At 42.1% G+C, this 17,500-nt stretch overlaps 1 protein-coding gene across 1 annotated transcript in view; it reads right to left on the bottom strand.

The window, feature by feature from the left end:
• Window positions 1-2,406, bottom strand: part of LOC143041565 (uncharacterized) — a 3,551-nt gene extending 1,145 nt beyond the window's left edge. The window contains exon 1 of the mRNA XM_076213577.1: window positions 457-2,406. Coding sequence (XP_076069692.1) covers window positions 457-2,406 — 1,950 coding nt within the window. The remainder of the gene's footprint in view (window positions 1-456) is intronic.
• Window positions 2,407-17,500: the final 15,094 nt, after the last annotated feature.

Here is a 17,500-nt window from a genome sequence, read left to right as displayed (position 1 = left end):
GGTAAGCATCACTTGAACCTCTCTTGAGGAGAAGGTCCTTAGGACCCAGCTGGCCATCCCTCTTGCTCTATTTACTGAGTGCATGATGTGGTGTTGGAAAGTGGCATCATCACTTAAGTGAATGCCCAGGCTTTTCACATGGGCTTTTGGTGTGATTTTCATACCTCTCTCCGTGTGCAGCTCAGTGTCGTCTTTAATGCCTTGATTTGTGCCATATCTCAAGACCTCGAACTTCTCATCGTTGAATTGCATGTTGCTGTTGTTGGCCCATGCATAAACTGAGTTGAGATCGTCTTGTAGATGTTGCACATCCCCACTTTCTCGCACAGCATGGCTGATGTGGGTGTCATCGGCAAAAGACAGGAGGGTTGAGTCCACCCTACTATTTATGTCATTCATATGGACAAGGAATAGGAGGGGGCCAAGCACAGATCCTTGTGGTACTCCGCTTATTACCTTGGATTCGGTTGACTTCACACCATCGACTGCGACTGCTTGTGTACGGTCTGTCAGAAAGTTGAAGAGCCAGACTCCTAGCTTCCCCGAGATTCCTAGATCCCTTGCCTTATGGAGGAGGACACCATGGTCCACCTTGTCGAAGGCTTTAGCAAAATCTAGGAATACTACGTCAACATTTCTCCCCTCCGACAGGTTCCGAAGTAGCCAGTCATAGTGTGCCAGTAGGTTTGAAAGGCATGATCGACCTTTCCTGAAGCCATGTTGATTCTCTTTGATGAGGTTATTCACCTCAAGGTAGGTGAACAGCTTGTCCCTTACACATTTCTCAATTACTTTGACAATATGTGATGTAAGGGCGACAGGTCGATAATTTTTTGGCAAGGTCCGGTCTCCTCCTTTATATATTGGGCTTATGATGGCTTGTTTGAGCAGTGCCGGGATCTCTCCTTTGTCAAAGGAGGCTAGCCACAACATATGTATTGGAGCTGCCAAGACCTCGCAGCATTTTAGGAGTAGGATTGCTGGTACACCGTCTGGTCCTGCTGCCGAGTTACTCCTAAGCTCCTTTATCGCCTTTTTGATGTCCTGTTCAGTCACTCGAATGTTGGTAAGCTGGTTCAGGTTCTTGGGCGTCTGGTTGAAGAAGGTTGTGGGATCAAGGATTTCCTTCTGTGTCTTAGGTATGCTGAACACACTGTTATATTGGTGTGCCAGTATCTGGCAGGTTTCCTTTGGGGCATCTGTTATAGTGCCTTGTTCTGTCACTAGGGGCCCAATCTGTGACTTGGTTTTGAGGAACTTCTTACAGTAGCTGTAGAAGAATTTCGGGTTGTGCCTTATGTTTTCTATAGCTTGGTGTTCCTCTGTTCTTCTCTGCTCCTCGTGTGAGTGTTTAATTTTCTGCTCTATGTCCTCTATTTTTGAGGAGATTATGAGCCTTTGGGTCTCATTGGTATTGTTAACGAGTTTTAGGTTGAGGTTGGCACGTTTTCGCATAAGGATTTTTCTGTCTCGCGGGATGGAGTATCTGCGATCCTTTTTGTTGCTTTTCCTTGGCACATAAGCAGTGCACATCTCCAGCAGAATCCTCAATAGTGTGTTGAGAGTGGTGTTGGGATCAGATCCCTGCAGTTCCAGTTTCCAGTCTATCTTCCTGAGGTCTTGTTGTAATTGATCCCAGTCTACCTTTTGACTGAAGAAGTTGAAGCTGGCGAAAGGTGTCATGTTCGGAGGAGTCATGGAATCCTGCGGTGTCTTACTTTTGATGTAAGTTGTGTTGATGTAAACTATATTGTGGTCAGAGAAGATTGTTTTCTCTGACCTGCAATTGCTGACCGACTCTTGATTATTGGTAAAAAAGAGGTCCAATATGTTGTTCCTTCTAGTCGGCTCCATTATGTGCTGGTTTAGGAACAGTTTATCGGCGATCTCTAGAAGGAGTTTTGCTTGGGCTTGATCTTCTAGAGTGCCCCCACTGGATCTACCATCAGGCCAGCATATAAAGGGGAAGTTAAAATCACCACAGATGATGACATCTGTCATGGCATGTGGGGTGGTCTCTAGCACTTCGTTCAGTTTTTCCAAAGCTTTTGAGAAGCTTTCGAGATTGCACTGAGGTGGGCGGTAGCAGTTTACAATTATTAGATTTATGTTGGTGATGTGTAAGACTAGGAGTTCTATCACCCCGTTTGAGTGGGATAATAGTGTCTTGGTGTGGGCAGCTAGATCGTGCCTGAGGTAGACCATTACACCACCATGGCTTCGTCCCTCTCTATCAGCTCTATATAGGGTGTAGTTGGTTATTCCTATCTCAGAGTCTTTCACGTTGGTAGCCAGGTGAGTCTCCGTGAGGGCAATAAACATTGGGTCCTCTTCTAGCGTTAGTTCCTTCAGGAAGGAGACTTTGCTTTTGTTGCTTTTTGGGTAGAGGCCCTGTATGTTACCCATTAGTATGGACTCTAGTTGGTGTGAACAACGGGTGCCCAGGGGAATGCCGGGTGGGCCTGGAATGGTGGCCAGTTCCTGTGACTCCCTTGCATCTGGGTTACTATTAAGCCCTGGGTCTCTACAGCTTTGGTTAGCATATTCATGGTGGTCTGTAGAGCTGTCACTAACTCTAAAAAAGGTGAGTGAGCGTTTGTGCTTGTGTTTGAGGGGGGGCCTGTGGGTGTCCCTGATGCTGCCTTGTGTCTGGTATTTCCTGGGGTGCTCCCAAGGTTGCCAGGTTTTTTGGTGTTGGTGTTTGTTTGTGCGACTTGGGTTTTGGCGTCATTTGGTTTCCACGTCCCTTTGACATGTGTGAATTCGCAAGACTTGACTCTACATGTGCCATGCCTTACAGAGTTCTTGCACATGAGTGGGTGGAACTGAGGGCATTTGTCCCTTCCTAATTTGCAACCACGATCATCCCTAGTACCATGCGTCAAAAGCTTGTGGCATGGCTTGGGGTGTCTGTAGTTGCATTCCTTGCCCGAGTTGCCATGTCTGCATCTTCCCTTTTTATAGTATCTGCAGATAGGGGTGTCCTTGCCTTGGTCCTTGGGCCTAGCCCCGTTCTGGGAGGGATTGTCTGGACTTTGACTAGTAGGTGGGTTTGCCTGAGGGGGTTGGGTGGGGGCAGGGGCTTGTTTCGTCTTGGCATCCGAAACCTTAGCCTTGGGGATTGCCCCGGTAGGGTGGGGTACCTTCGTCGCATTGTTTTGGACAGGGTTATGGGTCTCCCCTGTCTTAGTGGCGACCGCCCCTGTGCTGGTGGCGTCGAGGGCCTTAGCCTCGGGAATTGTCTCGGCGTGGTGAGGCTCTTTAACCGAGTTGGCATGATCAATGTCAATGCCTCCCACAATTTATATATATATATATATATATATATATATATATTATATATATATATATATATATATATATATATATATATATAGATATATATATTTTTATATATATATATATATATATATATATATATATATATATATATTCCAAAATGCTGTAGTTCTGATTTCTAGGATTATGGGTTTTTCAGCGATACTTTTATGGTTTCAATTTATGTCCGTAATAATTAAGTTATATAAATCAACATTTTCTATTAGAATTGTTTGAAAGAATTGGTTTATTTAACGAACTATTGAAAAGTTTACATTTATATCAGATATCACAATTCTTTCCCCAAAGTAAATTTCTTATTTTCAAGTACGTTTGCCATACGTCTAGCATATCCTTTTAATAGTATGAAATTTAGCATTCCTTATATATGTTTGTCCTTGTCTTCAGATCTTTCATCTTTCATTATGATATATGAGTCGCTCATAATGAGTGATATATATGATCAACATGACCAATTACTAAATTTCATAGTCACCCATTATTCATTTAAAGAAAGTGTAACTCTTCCGTGCTTTCTAAACCTCAATGCATCAAATCACCGATGACAATAATTTTCCCATCCCAAGAACAGACAACTTGACAATAGTGGGTGGCTTTGGGTATGTTAATAACTGTGAGAAATCTGACGAATAGGTCTTTTGTGAGATTTGAAAGAAGATAAGATCAATGTCTGTATGATTCTGATTCTGGAGAGGTGCGTGCGTTTCCCGGGAATTTTGGATTTTTAACGTGTAAGTTTATTTGGCATTGCATCAATATATATGAAGTGCAGATAATGAAAAGAACACATAGTTCGAAATAACAATCACAATTGCCGAGGATAACACAAAAAAAGCATGTAAGCTTATTTTCATTGTGGTCCTCAGGTAAACTGATTGATAGTGAGTGAATCATCTATGCAACGTTTACAGATGTAATGGATATTTTTGCCTTGATTTATTACGCTCGGTGAGTGGTAGTACTAGTGCATCAAGAGATGGCTTTTTACATAATATTTGTGACCCGTTTGACTGAATTGGAATATCGTAGACAGTACGAATCTCTTGAGTAGCGTTTCTCAACCTGCATTGTTCCCCGGAACCCTAAGGTTCCGCAAAAGGTCCCAAAGGGTTCCTCGAGAACAAGTGAGATAAGCTAATGCACTTTTGATTTTGTATCTAATTTCATATATGTACTATAATTAAACACGAACGACATATTCTTGGTTATTATAATACTTTAAAGTAGACATCATCCTATCTAACCTATTATTACGATGAAAATAAAATGAGAAAGATATGGTATGTTTTTTTTTTTGTTTTTTTTTGCGCAGGGGTTCCTTGAGTATGACAATCAAGTTTGAAGGAAATACCAGAGATAAACGTATATATATTTTATGCAGTTAATGACAGCATCTGAGAGATAAGGTATAGTAAATAATATTCAGCACTGCTAAAATGACCTTAACATTCAAGGACAAAGTTACAAACAACATGCAGTTATAGACAACAATATATCAAAATGAAAAGTGATTATAGTAATAAATTGTATTGTTGATATAGCATTATACATATCAAGTGCAAATTATATGCAGAAAAACTCTAATTAGCTGTCTGTCAGTGATATCATATCATAGACAATTACAATTAGCAGTCACCAAATTGCGGGTGACTTAGTGCATCTAAATGGTCTTCATCAAGCAAATATTTACATACATCTACGACAGATAGTCTATGAAGGATTAAGTTAGCCACTGCGGGGCGTTCAAGGCAGTAATGCTGAGGGTTATTAGCATTAGGGAAACCACACAGTTTATAAGATATATATTGTGGTCTTCCCTTTGCCTCGTTCACCTACCATACTGGTCTGTAACCTAATCATTGTCGGGAGGGGAACTAGGGTAGGGGTCTAGGTTGGGGACTAGAGTGTTTGCGCTGTGGCCTGTTGTAGCATCGCTGCTTCCCAGCAATGATTAGTGCCAGATCATCTGCGTAGGAAATGATTTTACACCCGTGGGGGGGGGGGAGCTCCAGTACATTGGAGATCAGCACGTTGAAGAGAGTCGGGCTGAGGACCCCTCCCTGTGGTGTACCATTTTCCAGCACCCTGGGCCTATCCAGGTGAGCAGTCTGCCTCTCACAACCTTGCGGGCGAGAGTACCTTGGATATCCAGAGGACTGGCTAACTCGAAGATCTTTTCCAGATCGAGGAATATCGTGATGGGAGGCTCGCTGCTCACTACAGCGAGAAGGGTGCCAATGCCTAGGGCGGCACCGGTGCCCTTGCAACGGACCTAGTTTCCATAGCAACCTGTTGAGTATCATTATCTCTATTATTTTCCCCTTGCAACTGACCAAGCTGATGGGGCGGTAGGCACCGGGTTCCTTGGGTCTGGGAATCGGCACTATTATGGCCATCTTCCAGGCTGTGGACAGTCTGCCAGTCCTCCAGGATGCAGTGACTACGCGGAGAAAGGTCTCGTCTCCTGCAGGTCCGAGGTGTGCCAGCATGGAGTAGGTGACTCGGTCCTCACCGGGAGCATTGTCTTTGTCAGGTCCGCGGGTGGCCCTGAGCTCTCCGCGAGTGAATTCTGTGTCAATCTCGCCTGGCCGGGCCATCGTGTCCCTGACGTGTTAGATCCTTCCCTCCCGCAGCTGTTGCTGCGTCTCCTGGGCGCGCTGCTGGTTCGAGAGGCGAATTCCTCTATCAACCGCTGCGCCTCCTCGACTGGGGCATGATGGGTTAGACGTGGGTGTCACCTGTTAGTGGCTACATGTAGTTTTCTCCAGAGCTCTGAGAGGGAGGTGTAGGTGTTGAAGTCCTCACACCAGTCATGAAATTTGTTTATCCTCATATGCGTAGCCGTGGCATGCGCCTCGCGAACTGCCGCTCGGAGGTTGGCAAGAGTGACCAGTGTCCTGTTCCGTCGGAAGGCGCGGCGGAACATGCACACCTTGTGGTTAGCCTCTCTTATTTCCTCGTTGTAGTACCAGTGTTTCTTGTGTCTTCGAGTGGGCTGTCCCTGCAGCGGAACCGACCCATCCACGGCGGCAGCGTGGAGGGCGGCTGAGAAGTCCGTCTCCAAGCTGTCGACGTCTCATGACGAAAGGTTGTACCCAGTTGCCCAGGACGCCAGGGCGTTGGAGAAGAGAGGCCAGTTGGCCTTTGATGTGTTCCACCGCGGAATGTGTGGCACCACCGGTAGCGGAGCCACATCCCGTATGTACGTGCATACGGCAAAGTGATCACTGGTGACAACGGGGTGGATCTCCCATCGTTCGCGGGAGGAGAGAGTGGCAGTCACGAGGGTTAAGTCGAGCCTGCCTCCCCGTACGTGGGTCGGAGATCCGTCGTTCAGCAGGGCGATGTCGGGGGAGGAGTTCAATGTGAGGTGTAGATGATTCCCAGCAGCATTGGGGCCCTGTGTGGATGACAGAGATGGGTGGTGAGCGTTGAAACCCCCTCCGAGGATGAGGAGTCTGTCCCCAGCAAGGGTGCTCACTTCCCCCAAGGTCCAGGACCGCGTGACGGCCCCTGTACATGTTGTAGATGGTGAAGGTCTCATGGCCTCGTTGTACGAGGACCGCATGAACCTCCACACTATCACCACAGTATATGGGGTTGGTGTCTTCGCTGCAGGGTAGGCTGTCCTGACAAGGGCCATGCAGCCTATTGTAGTGTCACTGCGTGGTAAAGAGAAAATGTGATAACCCGGGAATCGTACCTCCTCCCATAGTAGTGTTCCCTGTAGAAGAATGATATCGAAATCGTATTGCTGAGCGATAGCCAGGAGATACGATCTCTTGCTGAGGAACCCGTTGATGTTTCACTGAAGAATACTCCTTCCTCCCCCATACAAAAGTTCCTAGTGGGGCCGGAACGAAATCCTCCCGTTTCGCGGCCCTCTGATAGCACTCATTTCTCCTCACCGAGCACCGAGCATTCCAGGCATGGTGTTTTTTTGGCGCAGTTTGGAGCATCTGGCTTGGAGGTCGGTGTCCCTTTTTTTTAATTTGTTGAGGCACGTAGGTCGAGTGAGGGCGGCTACAGATGCCGCATCGGGGAAGACGTGTTCGACATTGTTTTTGATAATGGCCATATTTTTGGCACTTAAAGCACCTGAGGAGATCGAGAAGTATGTGCCAACGTGAAACGTCCCCCATCCTCTTAAGTCTAAAGTGCAGATGGGGTCTCCCTTGACGTCAATAATCACGTGGGGGGTGGGGGTCTCGTTTGTACCGGTCAAGTAACCGCTTAACGTTGGTAATCCTGGGCTGACTCGTGAGTAGCTCCAATTTAAGTGTAAAGTCATTTACCACCATCTTCGTCACGCGATCCTCCGGGAGGAGCTTCGTGATATTCACACGGTGCCCTCGAAGCTCCTGGACAGCGTTGAGGGTATCGACTACATTTTGGTGGCGGGGGGTCAGGATGACCGTGCCATCCTACAATAGCTTGAAGGGGGCTAGCCTCCCTTGGAGGGGGCCCAGTCTCGAGGGCTCAGATGACGTCGAAGGGCGAGTCGAGGCCTTCAGAGGGGAGGACCTTGTAGGTGGTGCAAGGATACAGTGTGGGCATGTGAGGGAGTCACGTTCATTAGTACGCCATGTACACTTTTCATGATCAATGCAGTACCTATATATATGACCCATACTCCAGCATTTGAAGCACCATAATTTTTTCACCATACATTTCATGTAGTTCACATTAGGGTAGATAAGGGAAGAAGTCGATGAGGGGGGCTAGGGGCCTGGTCTGGAAGGCTCCGTGTGATAACAGGTTTGTTAATGGTTACCCCATTCTGTAGAAAGCGACGTAGGGTATGCACTTCTGTCATCTCCTTGGATAACGAGAGGTTAACATCAATAAGATATCGATTGATTTATTGATTTATGGTCTTTAGCCATGCTCCGGAGTCATAGTGCCATTCAGTGCATATTGATCAGTTTTAAATTTAAGGAAGTCTTCTCATTGACTACTACTGTATTGATATAGACTTACACATACGCACACATATACCTATATATGTATATCTACATATATATATATATATATATATATATATATATATATATTGGAAGAAAGTATACGCTGGACTCGTCGTTTGCCAATTTATTCCGACGTTTTGAACCCTGTTCGGGGATCGTCTTCAGGGTAATACAGTGGTACAAATAGGAAATGAACATAAATAGGGGATACCTGGTACACTGGGGCAGGTCTTCCCAGTAACCGTTATATTCCAACGCAGGTAGAACATATAAAAAACAAGAATGAAAACTATAATACAAAATGTGTAATACTTCCTTAAGATAAACATTCAAAGAGTTTACTATAGAATAAATAAGAAAATACAATGAAGGTTGATAAAACTCTACCCGCTGCACGCTTGGCCGCACCACAATGCACCCCGTGGAACAAATGTCCCGCGAAGCATGCATTGTCACAGATCAAAGAAATTGGAACAAGAAGAAGAATGTATAATACATCAATATAATAAACATGTAAAAAAGGAAGAGTTCACACTAAATTAGATAAGAAAATATAATGAAGTGTGCAAAAATGCCCCCCAAGATTGGGTATAAATGCTGCACGCTGGGACGTGCCACAATGCATCCGATAACTAAAACTCACCACGCGGAACAAATGTCCCGCGAAGCATGCACTGCCACAGATCCCAGAAATTGTAACCGTAAAGTGAACCAAAACCGTCCCTCACCGTTAATAAATTACATAAATAAAATTACATAAATCTGTGTGTGTGTGTGTGTGTGTGTGTGTGTGTGTGTGTGTGTATGTATATATATAATATATGTATGTATAAATATATATATATATGTATATATATATATATACATATATATGTATATATATATATATGTATATATATATGTATACATATATATATATATATATATATATATATATATATATATATATATATACATGTACAAATAATTATTCATACTGGTATGTAGAACGTATTTAACCCTAGGGCCATTCAGCGCATATCTATCAGTTTTTGATGGAAGCCTTCTTATCGACAACTACTCTATCAACATATACTTACACATGCGCACACACACACATATATACCTATATATGTATATATATATATATATATATATATATATATATATAAATGTCTATATATATATATATATATATACATACACACACACACACACACACACACACACACACACACATTCATATATACACCCATGTACAAATACTTATGTATACTGGTATGTAGAATGTATTTAATCCTAAATGTATTCCTGTTTGATAAATAATACAAGATTATGATTAAAGATTAAAATTAGTAGAGTTGAAATCAAATACTATGAGATAGATTTATTTCTTTTAAAAACCTAATAATCTGTTCCACTGCATTATGCTCGTTTAAATTTTTTACCAAGGACTTATCTGACAGTGAATTAGTCCTACGTTGATTTTCATAAAAGGGACATTCTACCAAAATATATTTAAGATAAGATATCGAGTGATGAGCTATGTGGGAAACTTACGAGACCTCTCTACTAAATCCTGAATATCTAGAATCGGTGACGAAATCGCACCGTCCTAGTACTCATGATATTTTGACGGCGCATTGATATGCATACATATTTGAAGGTAATAACGAACGTCTTGACTTCTGCTATCCTTCGATCAAGGTTGAACGTTCTGACGACTTCGGGTAGTCAACGAAGATTGGTATCAGCTGCCGGGTTTTCTCTGAATAGTAGTTTGCCATGTTCGGTTCGGGAACAAAACCAAGGGAGTTGGATTTATCAAAGGGAGGTGCCCTCTGTGTAACAGGTCAAAGTGTAGAGCAGCGTTTGTCAACCAGGGTTCCCCGGAACCCTAAGGTTCCGCAAAAGGTCCCTAAGGGTTCCGCGAGAACAAGTGAGATAAGCTAATGCACTTTCGATTCTTTGTTTAATTTCATATACGTAACATATTTAAACACGCACGACATATTCTTGGTTATTGTAATGATGTAATATAGGCATTGTCCTATCTAACCTAATATTACGCTGAAAATAAGATGAGAAAAATATGGTATAAGCGTTTTTTTTTTTTTTTTTTTTTTTTTTTGCGCAGGGGTTCCTTGAGACATGCAATTTAATTCAAAGGCTACTTAAGGGTAAAAAGGTTGAGAAACGCTGGTGTAGAGTATTCAGGTGTTTATTGTAGAGCCCAGGTTCTTAACCTGGGGTACCTCAGGTACCCCCAAGGAGTATAAAACCATAATCATGTACAATGGTACTATACATTTACCACGAGAAAGCATAATGTACATTCACTGTATCCTACTAATTGACATTTTTAATATGAAATAAAAAAAGTACCTTTATTCAGTAACTGAAAATATGTAATAATTTCTCAGCAAGGTTTGTATCACTAATCCTTTTCATATGTTTGCATTATATTGATATTGGACGGGAGCAGGAGAATTTTCTGATATAATCAAGGGATACGGACACTAAATAAAGGTTAAGAACCGCTGGTGTTGAGATGGGGCCTTATCAAATTTGCCTTGGTAGTAGGAGATGATGGTTCCCTATTGTTATTCGAGTCATGTTTTATAGGACGCTTGGTGGGGGCGTGGTCCACAGACTGAGGGTTTGTAGCATACGTTGCCGGCTCTCGGTGTCAATATGATAGTTGAGTAGTGGCCAGTGTTCTTGCGATGGATTGTCCTCAATGTCGGCTTCAATATCACCGAGAAATCCGGGTCCTGAGTACTCCATGTCACCCAGGGACAGGTACGTTTGCAAGACTTACACTTTAATTAACGTAACCATGTTGGTGGTGCCCACGTCACATGCGCATGCGCAGCTTTGGGAAAACCCGACCGAGGGAACCTGACTCTGTGGGCGAGTTTTAAATAGAAATATTACCTAGTCCGTGACTTTTTTTTTAATACGTATATAATACTGCACCAAACAATGAGTCTCACTTTATGTCTGAGACAGTCCTGAAAGGCGGCGGGAACTTAATAACACGAAAAGTGATGAGAGAGTTACTCCAACAGACTTCCACTCACCACTCTGATAAAAAAAAAAGAGGCTAAGGACCAATTATCCGTGTAAAGATCATTAGTTCACCGCCGATGACCAAATGCGAAAAGGGAGAAATAAGGTGAGGGGGGCATTTGTCCACTGGTGATATATACGATAAACATGTTTCGCGTGAATAAAATCGCCTAGCGACAACCATGAAAAGTATCACCCGTAAGGGTAGGGGGGGGGTATCATGTATAATAACGAAATGACATATTCTCGTAAAAAGCTCACCCATTCGAACTTTGTCACTGGCGTAAATATCTGTTCGTAGCGATTATTTATTACAAAATTACGTTATGGTATAACTTCTGGGCTAGTTTGTTGTGCAATTTACATAAGGTTTATGACATATATTATGCTGTTCAAACTCAATTTTATCAATGACATTCTTTTTGTCTGACTTATTGTACTTTATTTTCTATTTTTATTTATTTATTTATTTATTTATTTATTTATTTATTCATTTGCGAAAATGAAGCAAAACTGATCGCAGAATTATGAGGCTGTTTGTTTTAGTATATTCCATTCCTACTTCACGATCAAAAATAATAATGATCCACATCACATGCAGGCAAGAAACAAGCACAATATTTTTGGGTTGATATATTATCTCAATCATAGTGATTATATGAAATTCACTTGAAACTAACGTGCATTTAAGAAGTATTTGCGTGTAATATTGAAAAAGGTATTGGAAGTATGAAACACTTTTAAGGCCTATTACGGTAGCACAGAACTGTTTGTTATCTTAAAAAAAGTGCGGATAAAGTCTAGTATCTAAAGCGAGTTTGTTGAGATCAGCAAAACACACACGCATATAGATATCAAACAAAAAACGTAGAGACTGAACAAATTCACACCAGGCTTAATTACCCTATTTTGGGTCGATAGCCTTAAAAAAAAAAGGACAGCAAGTGGGTCTGCCCCACACTTATTATTTTATCATAACTTCAACTAACTGCCATTTCATTCTTTCTTCCACATTAAACCCTCCCTCCCCCTCCCACCTCTCCTCCACCTTACCTATCATGCCCAGTAGTGGTAGTAGTAGTGGAAGAAGTAGTAGTAGTAGTAGTAGTAGTAGTAGTAGTAGTAGTAGTAGTAGTAGTAGTAGTAGTAGTAGTAGTAGTAGTAGTAGTAGTAGTAGTAGTAGTAGTAGTAGTAGTAAAAGACGTAGTGATAACGATAGTAAACCAATGTTATTGTTGCATAGCAGGCGGGTCGGAGACGACGAACGCATATTTATCATCTTGTAAAAAATATTTCTTTTATCCAGCATGAACTAAATTCAAAACAGGTCTATTAATGGTATTTGCTGAACTTCATGGTGTTAATGTAACAGAGGAACATTACACACACAAGAATGGAGGCAGAATACACCTATGTAAACAGAAATGTCGAATCTGTTGTATTTTACAGATGTCTTGATACTCTGGCAAAGAGCCTAGGTATCTGTAGACCTAAATGATACATAGGTCTAGGAGGAGTTGAGTTCGGAACTCTTTGTTTAACCCATTCAACTCCGATGACAAGATGTCTTGTCATTTGGTCAAATAAAACAAAAAATCATAAAACACCAAAATGTTTGATCAAACACCAGAAAAATATGACGTCAATCCTCGCTTCGCTCGCAGCGAAGCGAGGACTGACGTCATATTTTTCTGGTGTTTGATCAAACATTTTGGTGTTTTATGATTTTTTGTTTTATTTGACCAAATGACAAGACATCTTGTCATCGGAGTTGAATGGGTTAAACACAAACTTGGGATTACGAGCACCCCACCAAAATACAACAAAAAAAAATTGAAAATTCAATTTTTTTCTATTATTGTGTTTTACTCAACTAAGTTTAATGGTAAAAAAGAAGAGGGGGAAAGTCTACTTTCTGGGGGAATTTTTCAGAAATAAAAATTTGTGAGTGGATAATATAAAGTTTGTGTTTCAGGGTTAATGCCGTAGCTGCTTATCCTTTGTATGTAAATGGCAGCGGCCGTCGAGTCTGTTCAAAGGAAAGACAATGTTAGGATGGAGCTTTTATATGCACGACGTTTCACTTGTTACATCCTTATCAAGTACCCTTTACCTGAATTGCCGAACTTTGTTTTACAGTTACAACAATCAAGAATTTGATTGACTTTGCAGGTATGCATCATGCTTGTTAGCATGGATAAAAGGTGAGGAGGAACGTAGCTGCGGGCGAAGCCGTGAATGCGAGACCAGCAGGCTTTAGATTACGCATCCAGCATCAACATAGATGCATATACATATATAACAGCATTGTTGTTAAATGGGTACAAAAAGATTGCTGATTGCGCGATCTTTTGATTTTAAAATTCCATCACTCATTAACAAGCTATATAAATCGTTAGTTCGTCCACATTTGGAATATGCTGTTTCCGTATGGTCACCGAATCTCATTAAAGACATTGACAGACTGGAAAAAGTACAACGGCGAGCCACAAAACTGATTCCAAATATCAAAAATAAATCATACGAAAATCGACTAAAACACATGAATCTGTTTTCCCTAAAAAAGCGTAGACTCAGAGGTGACTTGATACAGGTCTTTAAGATTCTAAAGGGAATTGACAACATCAAAAGTGAAATTTTTTTCACATTGAATGAGAATCAGACAAGAAACAATGGTCTCAAACTATCCGGAAATAGATTCAATTTGGAAGTAGGTAGAAACAACTTTGCCAACCGTGTAGTTAATGAATGGAATAAACTTCCTGCACAGGTAGTGCAATGTAGTTCAGTTCGAAGCTTTAAGAATCATTTAGATAAATACCTAAGGTTGCTGTGATGATTATAATTTATTTTATATTATTTGTTTTTGTTTTGTTATCATTTGTCTGTCTGATTTTCATTTATTATTAGTTATATGCCAATTTATTATTATTTACTATTTACCTGTTTGTTTATTATTTAACTATACCTATGCATTTATTTATGTATTTTATTTGTTATTTACATTATTATAGTTTTTATTTATTATTTTATTATTAATATGAATTTTTTTTCGCATCCGACCTAGATATGGATCAAAAGGTCTCCTGTCAGCATGCTCCGCCTTTGTAATCCTTTGTAAAGACGAAGAAATCGCCGCCATTTTCAGTTTCCTGATGCCTTAGCTAATGTTAAGTTAGGATACATGTATTGCCAAATATTGGTTTGTATTTTTTCGACATGGTATACCGATGACGTCATTGATAAACATGGCGTACTGTTTACGTAGCAACGACCGTATGACTCTCTTGATTTATTGCAGAATGTTTGTACTCTGTAGTACAACACGCATCTCGTACAATCTTAATAGCAGCTATTCGCAGTTGACATTTGGCTCTCATTTTTACCGTTGGTTCCCCTTGCATGTATTCATTAATTATATACTAGTATGTACAAACTATATCCATCGCCTGATTTTCACACGCCATAGTGGTATGTTCACTTAGCTAGCACTAGGACCAATTAACGATAGAAAGTGATATGAATAGACATCAAACTTGTTGAATAAATAGTGAACAAAAGTGGACTCTTTGAGTTCTCATTTGCGTAGGTAGTTACCTAGAAATTGGAAACGTGAATACAGATAATTATGTGGAACGTATTACGGTGCAAACAGGCGTTTCTAATTCATCTTTGTACATATGGACATAAATAGATTGTAGAGTGTACCACTGTAAGTGTTTTAGACTTAAAATTCAGGCATTGCACCTAAAATGCAAGTTTGTCTATAGACTACTTAGTATTTCAGCGGCTTTGACCCATCGTTTTTCGTTCATATTTCCGAAATAACTATTCACATCAACATAATATATTAACACAACTTAATTCACACCCTGCCCTAATTTTTGACGATGGGTCAAAGCCGCTGAAATACTTAGTAGGATCTGATCTCTCCCTCACATATAAACCCCAAAGAAACCTATGGATGGGACAGGTATCTTTTACAGTACACTGCGGGGCAGGTCCATGCATTTTTAGGGATGGCGGTGGGAGGGGGAGGGAGTTTGAGGATTGGCCCGTCTTCATCCCTTTATGAAAACGGGCTAATGGATTAGACCCAAACAGAGGTATGGCACGCCCCCCTCCCCCCTTCCAGGACACACTGACGCAGTTCGTGTGGGCCTGCTGAGGTAAACTTTAATCAACCCTCCCATAGTGTTTACATAAGTCCAACCAAAGGGTGTGGTTAGGGATACCAGCGGACGTAGAAGGTGACGGATAGAGTAAGGCTGATACTAGTAAAGGTCGTAGTAATAGTAAAGTGACTAGTGATAGACAGAAAGAAACGTTTTTCTGCTGAATGTTTACAAAACCCAGAGGCTCAGGTTCCTCCTTCTCTTACTCCTCTCCTCCCTCCTCCCTCCTCCTTCCTCCACCTTGTAAATTGTTATTGACGAAGACTCCTGGGGGTCGCCAGAAATTATACACACACATTAGACAGCGTCGTGTCGTGACGGACGCTAACGAAAGAGAAATCGTGAACGCGTTGAGTGGAACAAGAGACTTCAGGTGAGTAAAAGTACATGATGAGGAAGCGATACTTCAAGGACAAAGGGAGGAATTCTCTAGTGACGATTTTGATAGTTCTTTCCAGTATTAAGGAACAGAAAGATGAAAAGAAAAGTTTGTGGAGGGTTGTGTAGTGGTCCGCGCGATTGCCCAGTGAATACCGTGTGGAACCCATGAGCAAGTGGTCGTGAGTTCGCTTCCCGGGATCAGTTGCGGGCTACGTCGCGTTGATTACCGACAGCTATGACCAGGCGAGAGATGACCTAACATCTAATATGATATAAAAGATAAGTCTCCGAGGTCCAGGGTGGTTTCGTTGATTTTGTTAAAACCCTTCAAGTGCTCAGTCGGCGTGGCAATCTGCGGACACCTCCCTGTAAGCCCTCCGAGGGTGCAAGTCCTCCGAGGGTGCAAGTCCTTTAAGGGTGCCAGTCCCCCGAGGGTGCAAGTCCTCCGAGGGTGCAGGTCCTCCGAAGTTGTAAGCCCTTGGAGGCTGCAAGTCCTCCGAGGTCGTAAGTCCTACGAGGGTGCAAGTCCTCTGAAGTTGCAAGTCCCCAGCAAGGGTGCAAGTCCTCTGAAGTTGCAAACCCCCGGCGAAGCCCGCGGCTTGTCGGCCTAAAAAAAAAAAAAAAAAAAAAAAAAAAAAAAAAAAAAACACCGGCTTGCCGCAGCTAACAGGGCTTTGCCCTACCAGTGGTTTCTCACTTCCCACTGTGTGGAAGAGGGATGGTGAGTTGGGTTGGTGGTGAGTAGATGAGTCTGTAATAGAGAAAGGTTTGCGAGTTTTTTCCAATTCACAGTAGGAAAATATCACTTTTAGCTGTGCAACCTTAAGAAAATGTATGAGGGAAACAGTTCCTTCGATGACTTCGACAAAGCTTCCCGGAAAATATGAGCGAAAGATGAGAACAGCCGAAGGAAGACCTAAATATAATTTCTGATAAGCCTGTTATCGTGTATACATGTAATATAATTTAGATATGTGTCTCTTCGTATACTACGTTGGCAGTGATACATTCCATTTCATACTGATGTGATATATTTTTTTTTTATAGTGCCAAATATTCGTTTGGCGGGGGTTAGTCCGACTCGAAAGTGCGAATCCGATTAATCCGGATAATCGGACTTCCGAATCTGACCGCCCACCCGGATAATCGGATAATAGGACTTCCGAATCGGACCTCCCACCCGGATAATCGGACTTCCAATCGGACCGCCCACCCGGATAATCGGACTTCCGAATCGGACCGCCCACCCGGATAATCGGATAATCGGACTTCCGAATCGGACCGCCCACCTCTGTTCTTTCCTGCTATTTTGATCAATTTTAGCTTCAATTATCCCTCCTGCTTGCTACCTTTATGGTCTTTGGTGAGATATTGTTCCCATGGGTGGGAGGACAGGCCAAACGCAACGAAGTGCAAGGGATTGACTGATTGACTGATTGGTTGACTGATTCAGTTTAATACCCCGTATCAGGAGGCTAGGACGGTGCCCCTTACAGAGGACTTTGTAGCGTCGAATTTAATGAACCATACCCTTGGTCCAACTCGCTGGCGGAGGGTTTCGAACTGCCGTCACCTCGACCTCCACCG

This window comes from Oratosquilla oratoria, chromosome 31 (genome assembly GCF_046742065.1).
Source record: "Oratosquilla oratoria isolate Oo_2021 chromosome 31, ASM4674206v1, whole genome shotgun sequence".
Taxonomy (NCBI): domain Eukaryota; kingdom Metazoa; phylum Arthropoda; class Malacostraca; order Stomatopoda; family Squillidae; genus Oratosquilla; species Oratosquilla oratoria.
This window is presented reverse-complemented; position numbering and strand designations above follow the sequence as displayed.